Below are 14738 nucleotides of genomic sequence, written 5' to 3'. Positions count from 1 at the left end.
ATGCCTGAAAATGTAACTAAAAATGCCATATCGCAAATGTGTCATATATAATATATCTCGTAGGCTGGACCTCTCTGTCAAGTCACATTTACTAGCACCAAAAGTTTATGTCCCAAAAGAAATCAGTAGTTCTTCTAGCAGTTCGTAGCTTGTTGCAAGTTGCATACAGTATACAATGCAGCTCAAAAATCAAGTATGTATTCACTTCAGTGACATGCATTCCACAACCAGCTGTAGTCCTCTCCCATTTTTTTGATAAGCAAATTTTATTCTGTTGTGTTCTTCTAATGCATATAGTATTACAAAACAGTTAAGAGTAAACTGTACCTGTTTGGCTTACTCCAGAATTCCGCATTTTCAGACATGGTGCCAAATTAATTTTCATATATATTTTTTCAGTTCATTCATGTTGAGAGGTGCTTCCTACCTTCTGAAATATCATACTGCTGCTCAGGAGCGAATGGGTATAGTTTCTCTTTAAATAATGTGAAACATATGGAAAGTGGATTATACTAGAACTTTATAAAGAATTTCCCTCCTTCCCCCCAAACCACAGTCATTCAAATATTATCCCAAATGTGGTCCTTGCATAGGCAAAATAGGTGAAATTCCCACTGCACAGGTCATAGGTTATGTGAGAATTGCAGGAATGGGTCCTATGTAGTGCTCCTGAGTGCTAACATTTCCATTAGTTTTTATAGTAGCAGAAATGGTATGTCTGTGGATGTTTTAGGGGCTCACCATTTCCTAAGCACTGTCAGGATCAAGCACTAGAATGTAAGCTCCCCATCACCACCACCACACACACACACACACACACACTTCATTTCACCTAGTTGTTATGGCTTGCCTTAAACTAGGACTGTAAATTCTTTGGGGGCAGAGACCGTTATTATTACACGTCTGTGCAGTACCTAGCACAATGTAAGCCCTAACTTGGTTTAGGCATCTAGATGCTGCTTGAATGGAAATTTATGATGTGAATAATTCAATGTATATCCAAAATAAGGACATTTACATATGGATACACATTGAAAGATTTGGTGCTGGAGATAGAACACAAGGGGAAAACTAGTGCCAAAGTTCAGTATTTAATCTTTGATAAGCAGTATCATTTACTACTATTTGCAGAGTATTTGTTTACATGACATAGATATCCTCTGCCAACATATCAGGAGTGAAATTTGTCTAAATTACAAATAAAAGATAAACGTTGTTTCTTAAGGTCCTGCAAATACTTACTCATAGGGGATATCATGAGAGACAAAAAGGATGACTTTGTCAACTAGTGTAGCTCAAATAAGTTAGCATAACACAATCAAAAAGCCCTGTTAGGATGCTGGCTAACACATGTATTAGATGGCTATGTTGTAGTCTATGCTCTCGCCAACCATCCTCCTTTGGCTACAACACAGCCAACTAACACATCTTCAGACATGTTAGCCTGCAACTTAGCAGGGTTTTCAATGGTGTTAAATTAACTCTATTGAGCTACCATGATTGAAGGAAAAAAATATATCCTTTTCGCCCATCAAGACAGGGTCTTATGTCCAATGCTTACTAGCATAAAGTCAATGCAGAATGCCTGGCACTGAGTTTTTGCAGCACTGAGCCCTTAAGAAGGACCACAAAAGCTTTGGATTAAGGAAGCATGCACCAACTTGCTTCTGCTTGATCTGTTACAAAGCTTGACAGTAACAGATAGCCACTTGCATTAGTGTCAACGTTCTGATAAGTTTCTTTCAATATCTGTCACAAAAACAGTGACTGTATCAGTATGTCAGCTGCATTATCAGTCACTATATAGTTGATCATACTTAATAACACCTTCAAGTGCAGAGAATCCTAACAAGTATCAGAGACTGCAACTACCGTAGAGCCACAGAGTCACCCAGATCATTTTGACTTCAAGCTGGTAACATCATTCATTCAGTGAGTGGCTGCCTCCCACCCTCTCTCTCGCCTCAATATATTAACTTGTCTCAATATGGAGATAGAATTTGTTTTCAAACTCTTAACAAGATCACTGAAAGAAAAGAGGAGAAATCCTATCAATGTGCCTCTGGACTGCTTCCAGAGTTGCGTATTCTCTTAGCAATTGCTCTGGAAGCAGGCCAAAAATGGGCAATGTTCTTGCAAATGAACTCAAGTACAAGTTATCATTTAATTCTTTTGTCAACATTGCTGTGGTTAGAAATTAAGAAGCCTATTTACTAAACAATTTCCTTGAATTCCAATTACCAAACACTGATTCCCTTCCCCCTTCCCCATTACCCCTGCTTTCCCTTTGGCAGGACACTTTCTCTCCTTTACTGAAAGTCAAAGAAAATTAGTATTATAATTATAGACCTACCCATGATTCACATCATCAACTGTGAGTTAACTAAGATGCTTTAAAAAACAAAAGTCAGTATCGCTAGAGAATACCTTTGAAAGTTTAAGAACGTGCTTTGATGGGGGCAGAATGATTTTAATACTTTTAACAGAACCTAGACACACCGTATTGAACTGATTTGTGTAAGCAGTTTTTCACATTATAACTCTTAATGAGATCACCCTCCACATGGTAGAAACTCAGCCCTTTCCCCCACAATGCTGAAAGAGTGCTGGAAAGATCCCAGATCAACTCCACACACTCCAACTACGTACCAAATCTTCCATTGTAACCCCTGCTGAAGGCAATCATGTGAGTTTCCTGAGGACTAAGGATTCAGGATGAGACACTGCTTTCTTTCTTTCTTTCTTTCAGTACGAGCCAAATCCTGCAGTCCTTTTCCAATCCTTACACAGGCAAAACTCTCATTAAACTCATTTACTGCAGGGTTTAATCTTAGACAAACCCCAAAATAAGTCAGGTATACGTCACTCCCTGGATTCTTCAATGCCAGTAATGGTTTTACTTTTTGGTGTTTTCTCACTTTCACATTTATTTTTATATCATTTTTTTCTGCAGCCCTACAAACAGACAAGTATGTTTCTATCATATGCTACAAGAAAAGTCTGACGGATATCAGTTTCTGTGTTAAATATATTTGGAACCATTACTCACTATACGAAGTACCTAGTATCCTAGAACCTTCACGGTAAACCAAACAGCCCAGTTGTGTCACACTTATGTTCAGAATTGCCTTTCTATCCAAGTAGCCCCATTTAAGTCAGTGGGGACACTAATTGCAGAGTAAGTATATGAATACGGGTGACAGAATCAAGACCTAAAAAGATTGTTTTCAAAAAACAAACTACTTTGAGATTTTTATTCACTAGCCAGGGTGAAAATGTTAATCCTGTGTGTTACTCTGAAGTTTAACTTCTTTCCAATACCTAACACTATCAGATGAACTACATGCTGAAAATACAAAATAAAAAGCTCTCCACAGTCTTGGATTTACTGATAATTTAACCAGACCCAATGTAATCCATAAATAACCCAAAAGTTTTATTTTTAAGATTCTAGCTGAATTAATTTTATGTAGAAAAATATTGACTGAAATTCTGCCACTCAATATTTTGATATATTCTGTTTGAAATAAACAGATTTAAAATAAATAAATCTACTGCATTTGCACAGGAGTGAGAATGAAATGTAGATTCAAAACTCTGTAGCTCAGTTTTCATTTGGAGTATGTGCTATACTTTAGCACAAATTCCATATATCCTGAGTTTTATTTTCCTTATAATTTTCTGTCACAAAACATATGGAACAACAAAAAATAGTTTATATCAGGGATCAGCAACCTTTGGCACGCGGCACGCCAGGGTAAGCACCCTGGAGGGCCAGGCCAGTTTGTTTACCTGCCGTGTTCGTAGGTTCGCCGCTCGCAGCTCCCACTGGCCGCGGTTCGCCACTCCAGGCCAATGGGGGCTGCGGGAAGCAGCAGCCAGCACATCCCTCGGCCTGCGAACTGCGGCCAGTGGGAGCCGCGATCGGCTGAACCTGCGGACATGGCAGGTAAACAAACCGGCCCGGCCCGCTAGGGTGCTTACCCTGGCGTGCCACATGCCAAAGGTTGCCAATCCCTGGTTTATATAATGCTCACACGCAAGAACGTTAATAAGGTCTTCTTAGCAAGATACAATCTGCTCAGTAGCATTACAAAGAACTACACGGAATGTCATCCTGACCTTTTTTCTGTGTGAACTGTAATTTCTGCAACTGTATTTACATTCAACTGTGCTCTGAATTGCCTGTTTTATATTTGAAATGCAATACGCAACTGCTGACTTCCATTCTTGAAAGAGCTGATTGTTTTAAATTAGCCAATGTGAAGTATATAGATTCAAATGCTCAAAGTATTAGTATGGGCCTAATAACATATTTTGATGCAAAGACAATAGAAATGTGACTGCAGAACCCAACTGCTATTGTAGGATATTATTAAAAGTATAGGTTTACTCACGTTCACAAGTGTCTCCTTTTTGCTGGTACCCAGCTTTGCAGATACACTTTCCAATAGGCACTAACCATTCTCCTTCTGCACTACAATGCATCCTAGGAGAGTTATCAGCCTCCTCTTCTGCGTTGCTGACACAAGTTCCTCGTACCTCAACTAGAGAGGAAAACTCAGAGCCAGTCACTGTATCTGGAAAAACAGCTAAGTTCTCAATAATAGACCAGCATTTCTTGTAGTAGACTTTGACAGAAACCAAAGCAATGCAGGCACCTACATCTTGAAATGCAAGATAAAATCCTTTCTTGGACAAAGGTCCAATCTCTCTCACCTCTGTGTTAAGTTTCATTTTTCTCTCCCCAAGGTCACCTTGGGTAAAACTTTCATCTGCTGCAATGGTGTCTATTTTTACATACTGATTTTCTCGGATATTCCGGCCAGTGTCGTAGTCTGTTTCATAATAATATAAGTTAAAAGTTTCTTTACATGTCCCCAGTACTCCAGGAAGACTGTTACAATCCCTCAGAGTGAATTTCAGTTCTACAAAAATCCTTTGTGCATTGCCTTTTGCAATCCAGTTAGTCCGAAGCCAGTTATTTTGGTTAGGTTCCATGACCTGGCATACCTGGTATGTTCGTATAGGAGTGTAATTTTCATCCAGTCCACTAATTTCTTCCCACTAAAACAACAACAAACAGTTATTAATACAAGACAGCATTTTACTGCTGTACTAAATCCGTACATATATAAAAATACTCTGACACAGATCTGGTCTTCCTTCTTTGTAAACAGTGAAGCCTCATAAAAATAGCAGAGTATTATTAAAATGCTAATGTTTTGTGTAAGAAAATCACAAATTTTAATGGTGTTCTAGTTTGTGTTTCATGTATTTTAACATGTAAATAACCTTCAAAATATATTATTCATATTACAACAGTTTACAGTTACATTAATTACAAGTTCTAGAAAGTACTGTACAATATACTCAAATACAGCTTATAGTTGGGGCTCAGTCCTACATTTTCTTACATCAATCAGAACTTTAGAAAGCAAGGAATGAAGAAGGTGGTCAATGATGTGCTGCTAGAAACAAATCTACAACCAACAAAGAAGTTTCAGAAACTGAGAGCCCTTAAACTTGCAGTCCTTGCACATTTAAACCTCAGTGACACTTTTTGGTGCATAAGCAATGAGCTCTGACTCTTTATTAGTAACTGTAATCTGCATTTGGAATTATTATTTTTATGTTTTAATTTATTACCATTATTGAGATCATCATCACATTTTGCAGGGAAAATAAACTGAAAATGAAGAGAAAAAAAATTATGAAGATGACATTTCCAGCTGTTTTAGCACTTTATGCATTTAGGGCCATTTTCAGCTCCCATTTACAAGCTACAAACCTGATCCTGCAAACTCCTACTCATATGAATAGGCTCACTGACCAATGGGGAATTTCATTTGAAGTCAATGGGGTTACACACTTGAGTAGGGCCTAATCATTTGAATAAGGATCTGCAAGTTGAGGGCCTGCTTTCCTTCTTTTTTCATTTCTCAGGCACCATGGTATCTAGGTGCTAAAATGGTAAATGCACAATAATTCCATTGTCTTTACAAAGTTGGAAACAAATCCCAGACCTATTGAAGTCAATGTTAAACCTCCCACTGACATCAGTTGAGCTAAGGTTAGACCCTTATTCCAGATTTACCCAGGTAAAAGCAGAATCTGGCCCTTAGACTTTTTATAAATGTACTGCAGTTCTCAATTCATAGCAGAAATTACAACTTAAATAAAATGGGACTCTTTTGAAGAGTTCAATTAGTTAAATGGTGTCTAATAACACAGCCAACAATAGCTCAATCCCTCCAAGTGCTCAGCCCATTTCAACGAAGCACTTAACCACATGCTTAACATCAGTGGAACTACTCATGTGCTTAACATTAAGCATGTGTTTTATTGGATTGGCTAGAGCACATAGCACCTGCCAGGATCAAACACCTGTAGAATGTGCTGTTACTGATAATCAGGCTGGAAAGGCAAACACTAATGGACATTGGTTTCCCAGACCAAAAGTCATGCAGCATGCAATACTTCACGAGCCTACTTGACAGCAAATGAGATAATTTAATGTTGCTCTAAGAAAAGTAAATGTTGATGAACTGATGCTGGAAGTTATTACCACAAAATATATTATGGCTGTAAGTGTTGAAATGTACAGAAGTTGTACATATCAAAATGCATTTCAAAGTATTTCTGTTACTATAGGTATGGTATATATGGTACCACACATCTGGTATTAGCTTACAGTAAAATATTATGAAATGTTTCTATAGTTAACAAAGGATTACATTTTAAAACCTAATACTCTTTAGAAAGGAAGAAAGCTTATCTTCATTATACATTTAGTAGATTTTAACTACCAAGATTTTTTTTCTCCTATATGAACTAGTATTGATAAGGTTAGCAAAAAAACAACAACAAATCAACATGGCCATGGAGCAGGGCTTTTGGCATTACTTCAGTTCAAAAAACAGTTCACAAAAAGGGCTCAGAGCCTAAGTTCACTCTTAAGAGTTTCACTCTGCTGCTCTCATTCTTAGTTTCATTTTCAGTATATTTTATCTCATGTAAGCAGTTTTCCCATCATGATCGAGACCTTGCTCTCAGATATTCCAAAGTTACAATAGTGTAACACCTTTGAAGTCGAATTAGTTACCCTCGCTTATCCAAAGAGCAGAATACAGACCACTGATCATCTTCATTCCTTTCTTCCCTCCCCAAAATCCTCCAGAATAATCATAAAAACACAAAACTCTGCATTGGGTAGGGTAACACAAACCAGAAGAAGAGCCAGAGGTTCCATGCTTGTCAATTAATGTAATTAATCTTGGAGGTGCTCAGATTACTCCTTTGGATGAAAAAAAAATCCAGTAGAGATCATCTCTTATGCTAACACCCATCGTCACACCTTCCCCCATCTTTCTAAAACCACGGGGAAGATCATAAGGATAGTTTATATGCATTTATTTTTTGGTTTATCTAAAAAAATTCAGTAGTCATAGCTGTACTACTCAAACATTCCTCTGAAAGGGTTCAAACTTCCTCCCCTTGATAGGCACATATTATAGATACTTCGGCGCATAATTGTATTTGTCTACCATATTTGAAAACTACTGCTTAAAAAATCATCTTGGAATGATCTGAACACTATATTTGATTTGTCACACACTTAACTTTTTTTATTTCTTTCTCCCATTGTTAAAACAATGGGATATATATATATCATATGGGAGATATATATGTGCAATACATGAAGTTCTCTTCCTCCACTAATACATATTGTATACCTACACCATATTATATGTTAATTCCTTTAGTTATTTAAAACATGTTTCATGCCACTCAGAGCCAGAGAGTACATTTGCCACTGAAATTTAACTAGCATATGATGATGTATCAGTTTCTCTCCTCTATTGGTGCATGTTTTCATGATATTTGTATTACATAGGGGAGATTTAATGCAGCTGAATTTAACAAAAAATAGTACTATATTTTTAATTTTAAACACCATTAATAAATTGTAATTTTTTGTTACTTTATAGGAAACTACTTTTTAGTCATCTTCACTGACTATCGTTTAGCTGTTATTTTAGATTCTGAATGTTCCTTTGAATCCATATTTCTAACCTTAAAAAGTCATCTTTTTACCATTTGTACAATATTAGTCAACTATGTTTCCACCTTTCATTCTCAAATACGTTAGCAAAGTTCATACTTACATTACCTCCAGGCTAGACTACTGCAATTCTCTTCTAACTAATCTTTCAGTCACCTCTATTAAAAGGCTTCAATCAATATAAAATGCTAATGCCAAAGTTATTATCCACCTTAAGCGTTCAGCTCACATTATATAGTTTCTCAAGTCTTCAGACTCATTTCTGGTTTGTGCTTGTATTGATTTTACGATCTTACTTTTAAACTAAGACACTTTCATATTTTCATTCTTCTTATTTAAAAGATTTGTTACACTGTTATATCCTCACTCACGTGTCACGCTCTTCTGGTTCCAGATTTCGTAAGGCGCTGAAGATTAAGGGCCTGATCCCGCAAACCCTAATTCATGCGAGTAGCCCCAACAAAGTCAATGAAATGGCTTCCAGGAGTAAGAATCACTCACATGACTTCAGGTTTGTAGGACTGAGTTCTAAGGTAAATACAACTGGCCATACTCTCCTCTCTTGAAATGTTCTTCCTCAAGAGATGAGGGATGTGGTTTTTTACAATTTCTAATTAAGAGCTGAAGACACAGCTATTTGCATGTGAATAAGTTTTCATAGAACATCTTGTGATGCATTTGTTCTAAAAGGCATTGCAGTGTATAAATGAGAAGTAGGCCCAAGCCACAAAATTTGAACTCAGATATCAAGCTGCTTAAAATTTGGGAATGTTCAGGTCTGGGTTTGGTTTAGACCTAACTCTAATACAGACATTTATATTTCAGAGCACTTCATACCATGCTATTCAATTACCACAAATATATTGTATATACATTTCTTATCACTGTTTATGTGGAAAATATCAAATACCATGTTCTGAGGCATTTTCCATATACAAATATATTTGCTTCTAAAAATAAAAAGAGAAAAGAAAATATTTAAAATACAGTGTCACAAGAACACACACCACAAAGGATTACACTACTAAGCATAAAGCTAATAAAGGGGTTTAGGTGAGTTACTGAAGAGATTCTTCCTTGTAATTAGCTTGCTTTTGTACACTGTAACCTGAGGTATGCTTCTTTTCACAACAGAAACTTAAGATCCGTAAACACTCACTAAGATTACTGAGGGAAATACCAGCTTGTTTAAAGCATGTTTAAAATTTTGTCTAGATGAGACACCCTGCAATGTTTGGAGTCTTTTGGGGGGGTGTGGGTTGTTTGTTTGTTTGTGTACTTACCCCATTGGGAGGAAAGGAAATCCACTCCAACTCTGTCTGTTGTGCTTTAGAGTCCAGCAATATTACTGCAAGAGAAAAAGTTTCCACTATGTATTAAATAAAGAACTTAAGAATTTTACTAAACTAAATAAAAAACTTTGTGATGAAATTCAACAAGAATGTATATAAAGTCTTCTTTTTATCAGTCAATATTATTTAATAAAGGAATAAATATATTATGTATGTTCACCACTATATGCATGTTTTAATTAGAAAAGTTTGTTATATTATTTGAGGTATGATAGTCACAATTTTTATTAAGCAGAAATATTTATATCTTATTTTTTTACTGCATCTTTGTCTACATATTTATACTTACCATCTTATTATCTAAGTGTCATAAAAATTCCAAGGTTTAATCGTGAATATGTGTTCCTCTTGCTCCTTCTTACAAAGAATATTTCCCATGTGCTTTTCATTAAAATTAGGATTTTTTAAAAAATGAAATTCGTCAATATTTCAACATTGTCCAGACTGATTTGGACACTGTTGGACACTACATCCTGCTTGGATCCCCACTCTGAAGTCAAAGGTAGTGCACAAGAAAAGATAGTCCCTTAATACTTATGAGACTATTAATTTAAACAAGTCAATATATATGACAAATAAGGTTCCACAAAATAAGGCTTTATACTTATGTAGCATTATGCATTTTCAAAATACTGAACATGCATATTAGTTAGAACTAATTATTGTGCAACATTTTATTAAATAAATATTTTCATATGTGTATACATTTCCAATGAGACTTCTAAAAGAAGTTCCGATACACAAAGCTGTTAATTAGATGTGCTTTGCTGGCAGAAGTGTTTAATGCAGACTTCTCAATCTTAGTCCAATAAACAAATCATTAAATATAAATATAAAATTTCCACTTTATTACATATTGGGGAAAATCATATTGATATTTTGTCAACTATCAGCATGAGATTATATTCAATTATAGTCTTAAACCTCAGAATATATTATTGCATACGTTTTCACAAAATTTCTACACAGCATTTACATTAGTTAACCTTGACATTTCTAAGCAACTCTATGAAATAACCTCTTGGATTGCATTTTAAAAAATAATCTTTTAAACTGGAAATGGATAAATCCTAATGTTATATCTGTCCAGATATGCTACATTTTTTTAACAAAAAAAGTCATATTTACTTCTTAACAAATAATTGTTCCATTTTTAACAAGATAAATGAATTTCAGTTTCAAATAACCACAATATACATTTTAATTATAAAAAAGTATTACATCTCTACCAATACCAATGTAAAAAAGTTTTATATGAGTAAGTAGTTACATATATTTTGTTCTTCTGCTTTAATTCTTAAACTTAATTTCAGTATAATTAACTTTTTGTTTGGTATAGCAATATCTTTGGTTTAGAGCCTATGTCAAATATAATTTAGAATCCTAGTTTTTTATAACATTATTAGAAGGATCACAACACTTTTTTTACATAAAGGTTCATACTGAGACAGGAATAGCTAAAACATGTTAAAGACAAAACTGTAACTTCCATTTCTGTAAGACAACATACACTTGAGCTAATCAATCAAATTTGCTATTCTCTCTTTACATAGATTATCTTCTTAATTAATTAATTAATCTTGCTATCTAAGGGGCTTTAACTAGTAATACTAGGTAAAGAAGAGTTGATGGTGTGTGTGTTGGCTTGCTAATCAAGGACAATGCTGATAAGCTAAAAATTGAGGTACAGAGCAAGTTTAACCCCTTCATCACCATGCCCATGCAATAGTGGATGGCCACATCATGTTGTAATCTGGCAGTAATTCTTCATAAAAAAGCAGTATGAAAAGCCAGTGCCACACAGATGACCTTCACATAATCATATGTTGTACTCCTCACTGCACTAAAAGTTATTGGGAAATATCTTTCCTACTCAGACGTTTGTACAATGCCTTGAATAGGTAAAATGCTATATGAAATGCTAATTTCCTAGTGCTGGCTTAGTTTTCAAAAGTTATGTGGGTGACGCCGTCTTTTTTATTACACAGTTACAGTCTAGATCCAGCATGTCCCGTTTCTGAGATAAAGACACTTTCCCCGAGAGGTGGGCAACTTTCTTCCTCTACTTCCCAAGGCAGCCCTGAAGTTCTTCTATGCAGCGCTCAAAGCGAGCAGGAGCTGAGCTTCGCAACTTCTTGTTGTTGCAGAAACTGACTAGCAACGCTACCCAGTTTTGAAGAAAGGCAAGTCTGCCTGGTTCACTGCGTTACAACGGACACAAGACAAAGCTGGGACAGAGAGGGAAAAGTTGTTGGGGAAGTCAATGGGAGGCTTTAATCCGCCCTTTTCGGCCTGAACCATTAACTCCCCCGGTGCCCCTTGAGCTGAGCTCCCGTGCGCTCCCCGAGCTGGGGACTCCCCCGCGGGCTCTGCACCCAGCCACAGGGGCGCGCTGTTTTCGGAAAGCCATGGGCAGCCTCTCGCCTCCTCCGCACCCCCGACCCACGCGTGTTCTCATGGGAGCTGAGATCTCCCCCTAAGCCACCGCCGGCGCCCTCACTTCGGCGCTGGGGTTCAAATGCTGCCAGTCCGCGCTGGCAAGGCAGCTCGGTGCCCAGCTCACGGGTGCAATCGCGCCCCTCACTCCCCCCCTTCAAGTCAATGGCAAAGGCTCCCCTTGGCTTCAACAGGGCTTTCCGAGTCCAGCAGCCGCAGCCCACGGGAGCCAGGAGGGAGCTGAGTCAAACGTGGTGTTTAACCTGTGTCTAACCTCCGAGCCATGCCGCTGCGATTCCAATCAATGCCTTCAAGGGCTGGAAGGCAGCGAACTCACTGCCCCGTGTAAGCCAGCGCGCACCCCAACCCCGGGACCCAGTCTCAATTCACCCCACACTCAGGATGCCTTTATGCTAAACTTTTCAGACCCGGCCTGGCTGGGTCACCTCTACCCCTGCAAACTCCCGTCTCCCTAGTCATACCCCCATCACCTTCTCTCCCCCTCGAGGCGCCTATTTATCCAGCTCCTGCTGGGAAAACTTTGGGACTTCTCGGCTCTCTCCTCCCTTACCCCCAGCCCCTCTGCCTTGCTAGTTTCCGACTGGGAAGGAGGTGTCTGCAGAGGGCTGGATTCTCTCATCACCACAGACGGTGAGATCCAGTGGCAACGAAAGTTACTTTGCGCAGGAGCTTTGCAGCAGGTTAACAACCATAGGGATCCGAAATCCCTGCCCGCCTGCTGCTCCCCCCTCCTCCTGCCAGCTCAGCCTACAGCCCACGAGCTGCTGAGCGCTAGAAGCGGAAAGACAAACTCGAGGGGTACGTGGGACTCTGTCCCGGTGAGCAGAATGTCACAGCTCCAAGCGCTCTCCCCAAGCAGCCTGCACAAAGCAGCTTCCAAGCCCAGCTCCCCACTCCGCTCTGCGCTTCGCTTCTGCTCACCTCCCCCACTCAGCCTCTCTCGCCCTTCCAGGAGTTAGCTCATTATCCCATTTTTTAAATCTCTTCAGATAAACTTTGGAAATGCCGCCCAGGAAGGGCCTTCGGGGTTCTCTCTCTCTCTCTCCTATTAGGAACAAAGAACATCTTAATTGAGAGAGTGCTTAGTTTTAAAGCTCCAGCTACAGGCTCAGAAAGGTACTTTACCTTATGCCAATGGTTCAAAGACGAATATTGACATATCTCGGAGAGGAAAAAAAAAACCAAGCCCCCTCCTCCCAAAGATGGAAACTGATACCACACTATCAGAGGTAAAAGGTCTCATGTTTAGTTCTCCCTCCCCACCCCATACGAAAAGAAATGCCCGGACTGACTTTCTGAATTGATTTGTAGGTTAGTCTCTGATAGAAAACTGCCTGTGCTCGCTTTTAATAGGAAATATTATGTGCTTGTTTTATGTAAAATAGATTGATGCTGGAGTGATGGGATTTATGAAGCCCTGTTTGTGAAACGCAGTTGGAACAAAAATCTCTATCTATATACATCCAGTCAGAGATGCCTACAGATGATTAGATAATATACAATTTATAATGACACACAGATATAATACATGTATATAGCTTCCTATAGATCCATCCCTCGAATACATTTAATTGTACCCCAACATGATCTATGCCACATCTTTCCGCTTAGCGTCTCAGTCCCAGCGGCTTCTAAGACCTGCAGGCCCGCATGAGCAGGAAACGGAGAAGCGGACTTTTATTAGCTAGCTTATGATTACCCGGGGGACTAACAGAAAGTCCCCCACAACCCCTTTGGGGGACCTCCAGAGTCATGAAACTCCGCTGCAGTCTTGGCTGTGGCACTCGGGTTGCGTGCCCCTGACAAACTACAGTAGCTTCCACTCGGAGGGGGGACGGGGGATTTCTTATCCTCATCTTACTAACAGTATTAATACCACTAGTACTATTAATTCAATAGACAGTATCCTCCGTATTGACTCCCCCTCCCCAATATATCAGCTCTTCAAGTGCAATGCCTTGCAAACCCAATTCCTTAAATGAAATGCAGTTTGTCCCGACCTCCCTCCCTCCCTCTCTCTCACACACACACATTCACACACACTGCCCGTGGTGGATGCCTCTCCCACACCTCAGTAAGAAGCTGTTTAACTAGGGGAAGGGGCTGCATGCAGTTTGCACCAGACCCAACACTAAAACATTGCAATGTGTGCGCACGGAAATAAATAAGCCCAAACTTTGTTTTCTGCATCACCTTACCTTCTTTTGCAGCCTGTGCCTCCCCCGTGTGTGCAAAGCGAAACAGCCAGACGGAGCATACAATAATCCAAGAAGGGAGCCTAGTTTGAAAAACCATGATGCAGGAGCAGGATATTTGTATATGTACTGTACGATCGCTGCTGCTACTGCCGCCGCTTGTTGGGGATTAAAGGGTTTGTTCTGCTATGTGTTTTATTTTGCCTTTGCATGGAGCTCTCTCTCCCCAGGCTGCCTGCTCCTCTTGCCTATGCGCTTCCGCACACCGTATTTGCTGCCTGCGAGTCTCCGACTGCAGCCTGGCTGCGAGCTCCACACTCCAATAATATCAATTAGGGGGGGAAGGGGCGGGGCCGGAGCCAGGAGCGCGGGCCGTCCCTCAAAATGACTGGCAGCCGCAGCCGGCCTAAGAGGAGCGGCAAGCTGGACCGAGGAGGCTGAGCTGGGGAACGCATCGCCCCGGCAGTGGAGGCGGGGCCGGCGGCGCTGTCCAATGAGCGGGGAAAGGTGTCAGGTTGCCGATGGCACAGGATTCCCCGCAGGTTGAGTGTGTAGCCGGGGCCGGGCTGTGAAAGTGGAGTGGGCATGGCAGGACCGGGAGGCTCGTTACTGCTGGGGATTGCAATAAAGCAAAGACAAGAGTAATGGTTAAAAAACACGACAAGATCT

The 14738-nt window shown here is 39.5% G+C and overlaps 1 protein-coding gene across 6 annotated transcripts in view; it reads right to left on the bottom strand.

Moving 5' to 3' along the window:
- Positions 1 to 14348, bottom strand: part of EPHA7 (EPH receptor A7) — a 168537-nt gene extending 154189 nt beyond the window's left edge. For 5 of the 6 annotated variants that reach the window (XM_039531211.1, XM_039531212.1, XM_039531213.1 and 2 more), the window contains exons 1-3: positions 14073 to 14348; positions 9349 to 9413; positions 4398 to 5067 (exon numbers count right to left, since the gene is read on the bottom strand). In XM_039531211.1, the coding sequence (XP_039387145.1) occupies positions 4398 to 5067; positions 9349 to 9413; positions 14073 to 14169 (832 nt within the window). In that variant the 5' untranslated portion in view covers positions 14170 to 14348. Of the gene's footprint in view, positions 1 to 4397; positions 5068 to 5649; positions 5685 to 9348; positions 9414 to 14072 lie in introns of those variants that run through there. The other variant, XM_039531215.1, reaches the window with a different exon arrangement.
- Positions 14349 to 14738: the final 390 nt, after the last annotated feature.

This window comes from Mauremys reevesii, linkage group 3 (genome assembly GCF_016161935.1).
Source record: "Mauremys reevesii isolate NIE-2019 linkage group 3, ASM1616193v1, whole genome shotgun sequence".
Classification (NCBI taxonomy): Eukaryota; Metazoa; Chordata; order Testudines; family Geoemydidae; genus Mauremys; species Mauremys reevesii.
The sequence above is the reverse complement of the archived record's forward strand: the minus strand, read 5'-3'. Positions and strand labels throughout refer to the sequence as shown.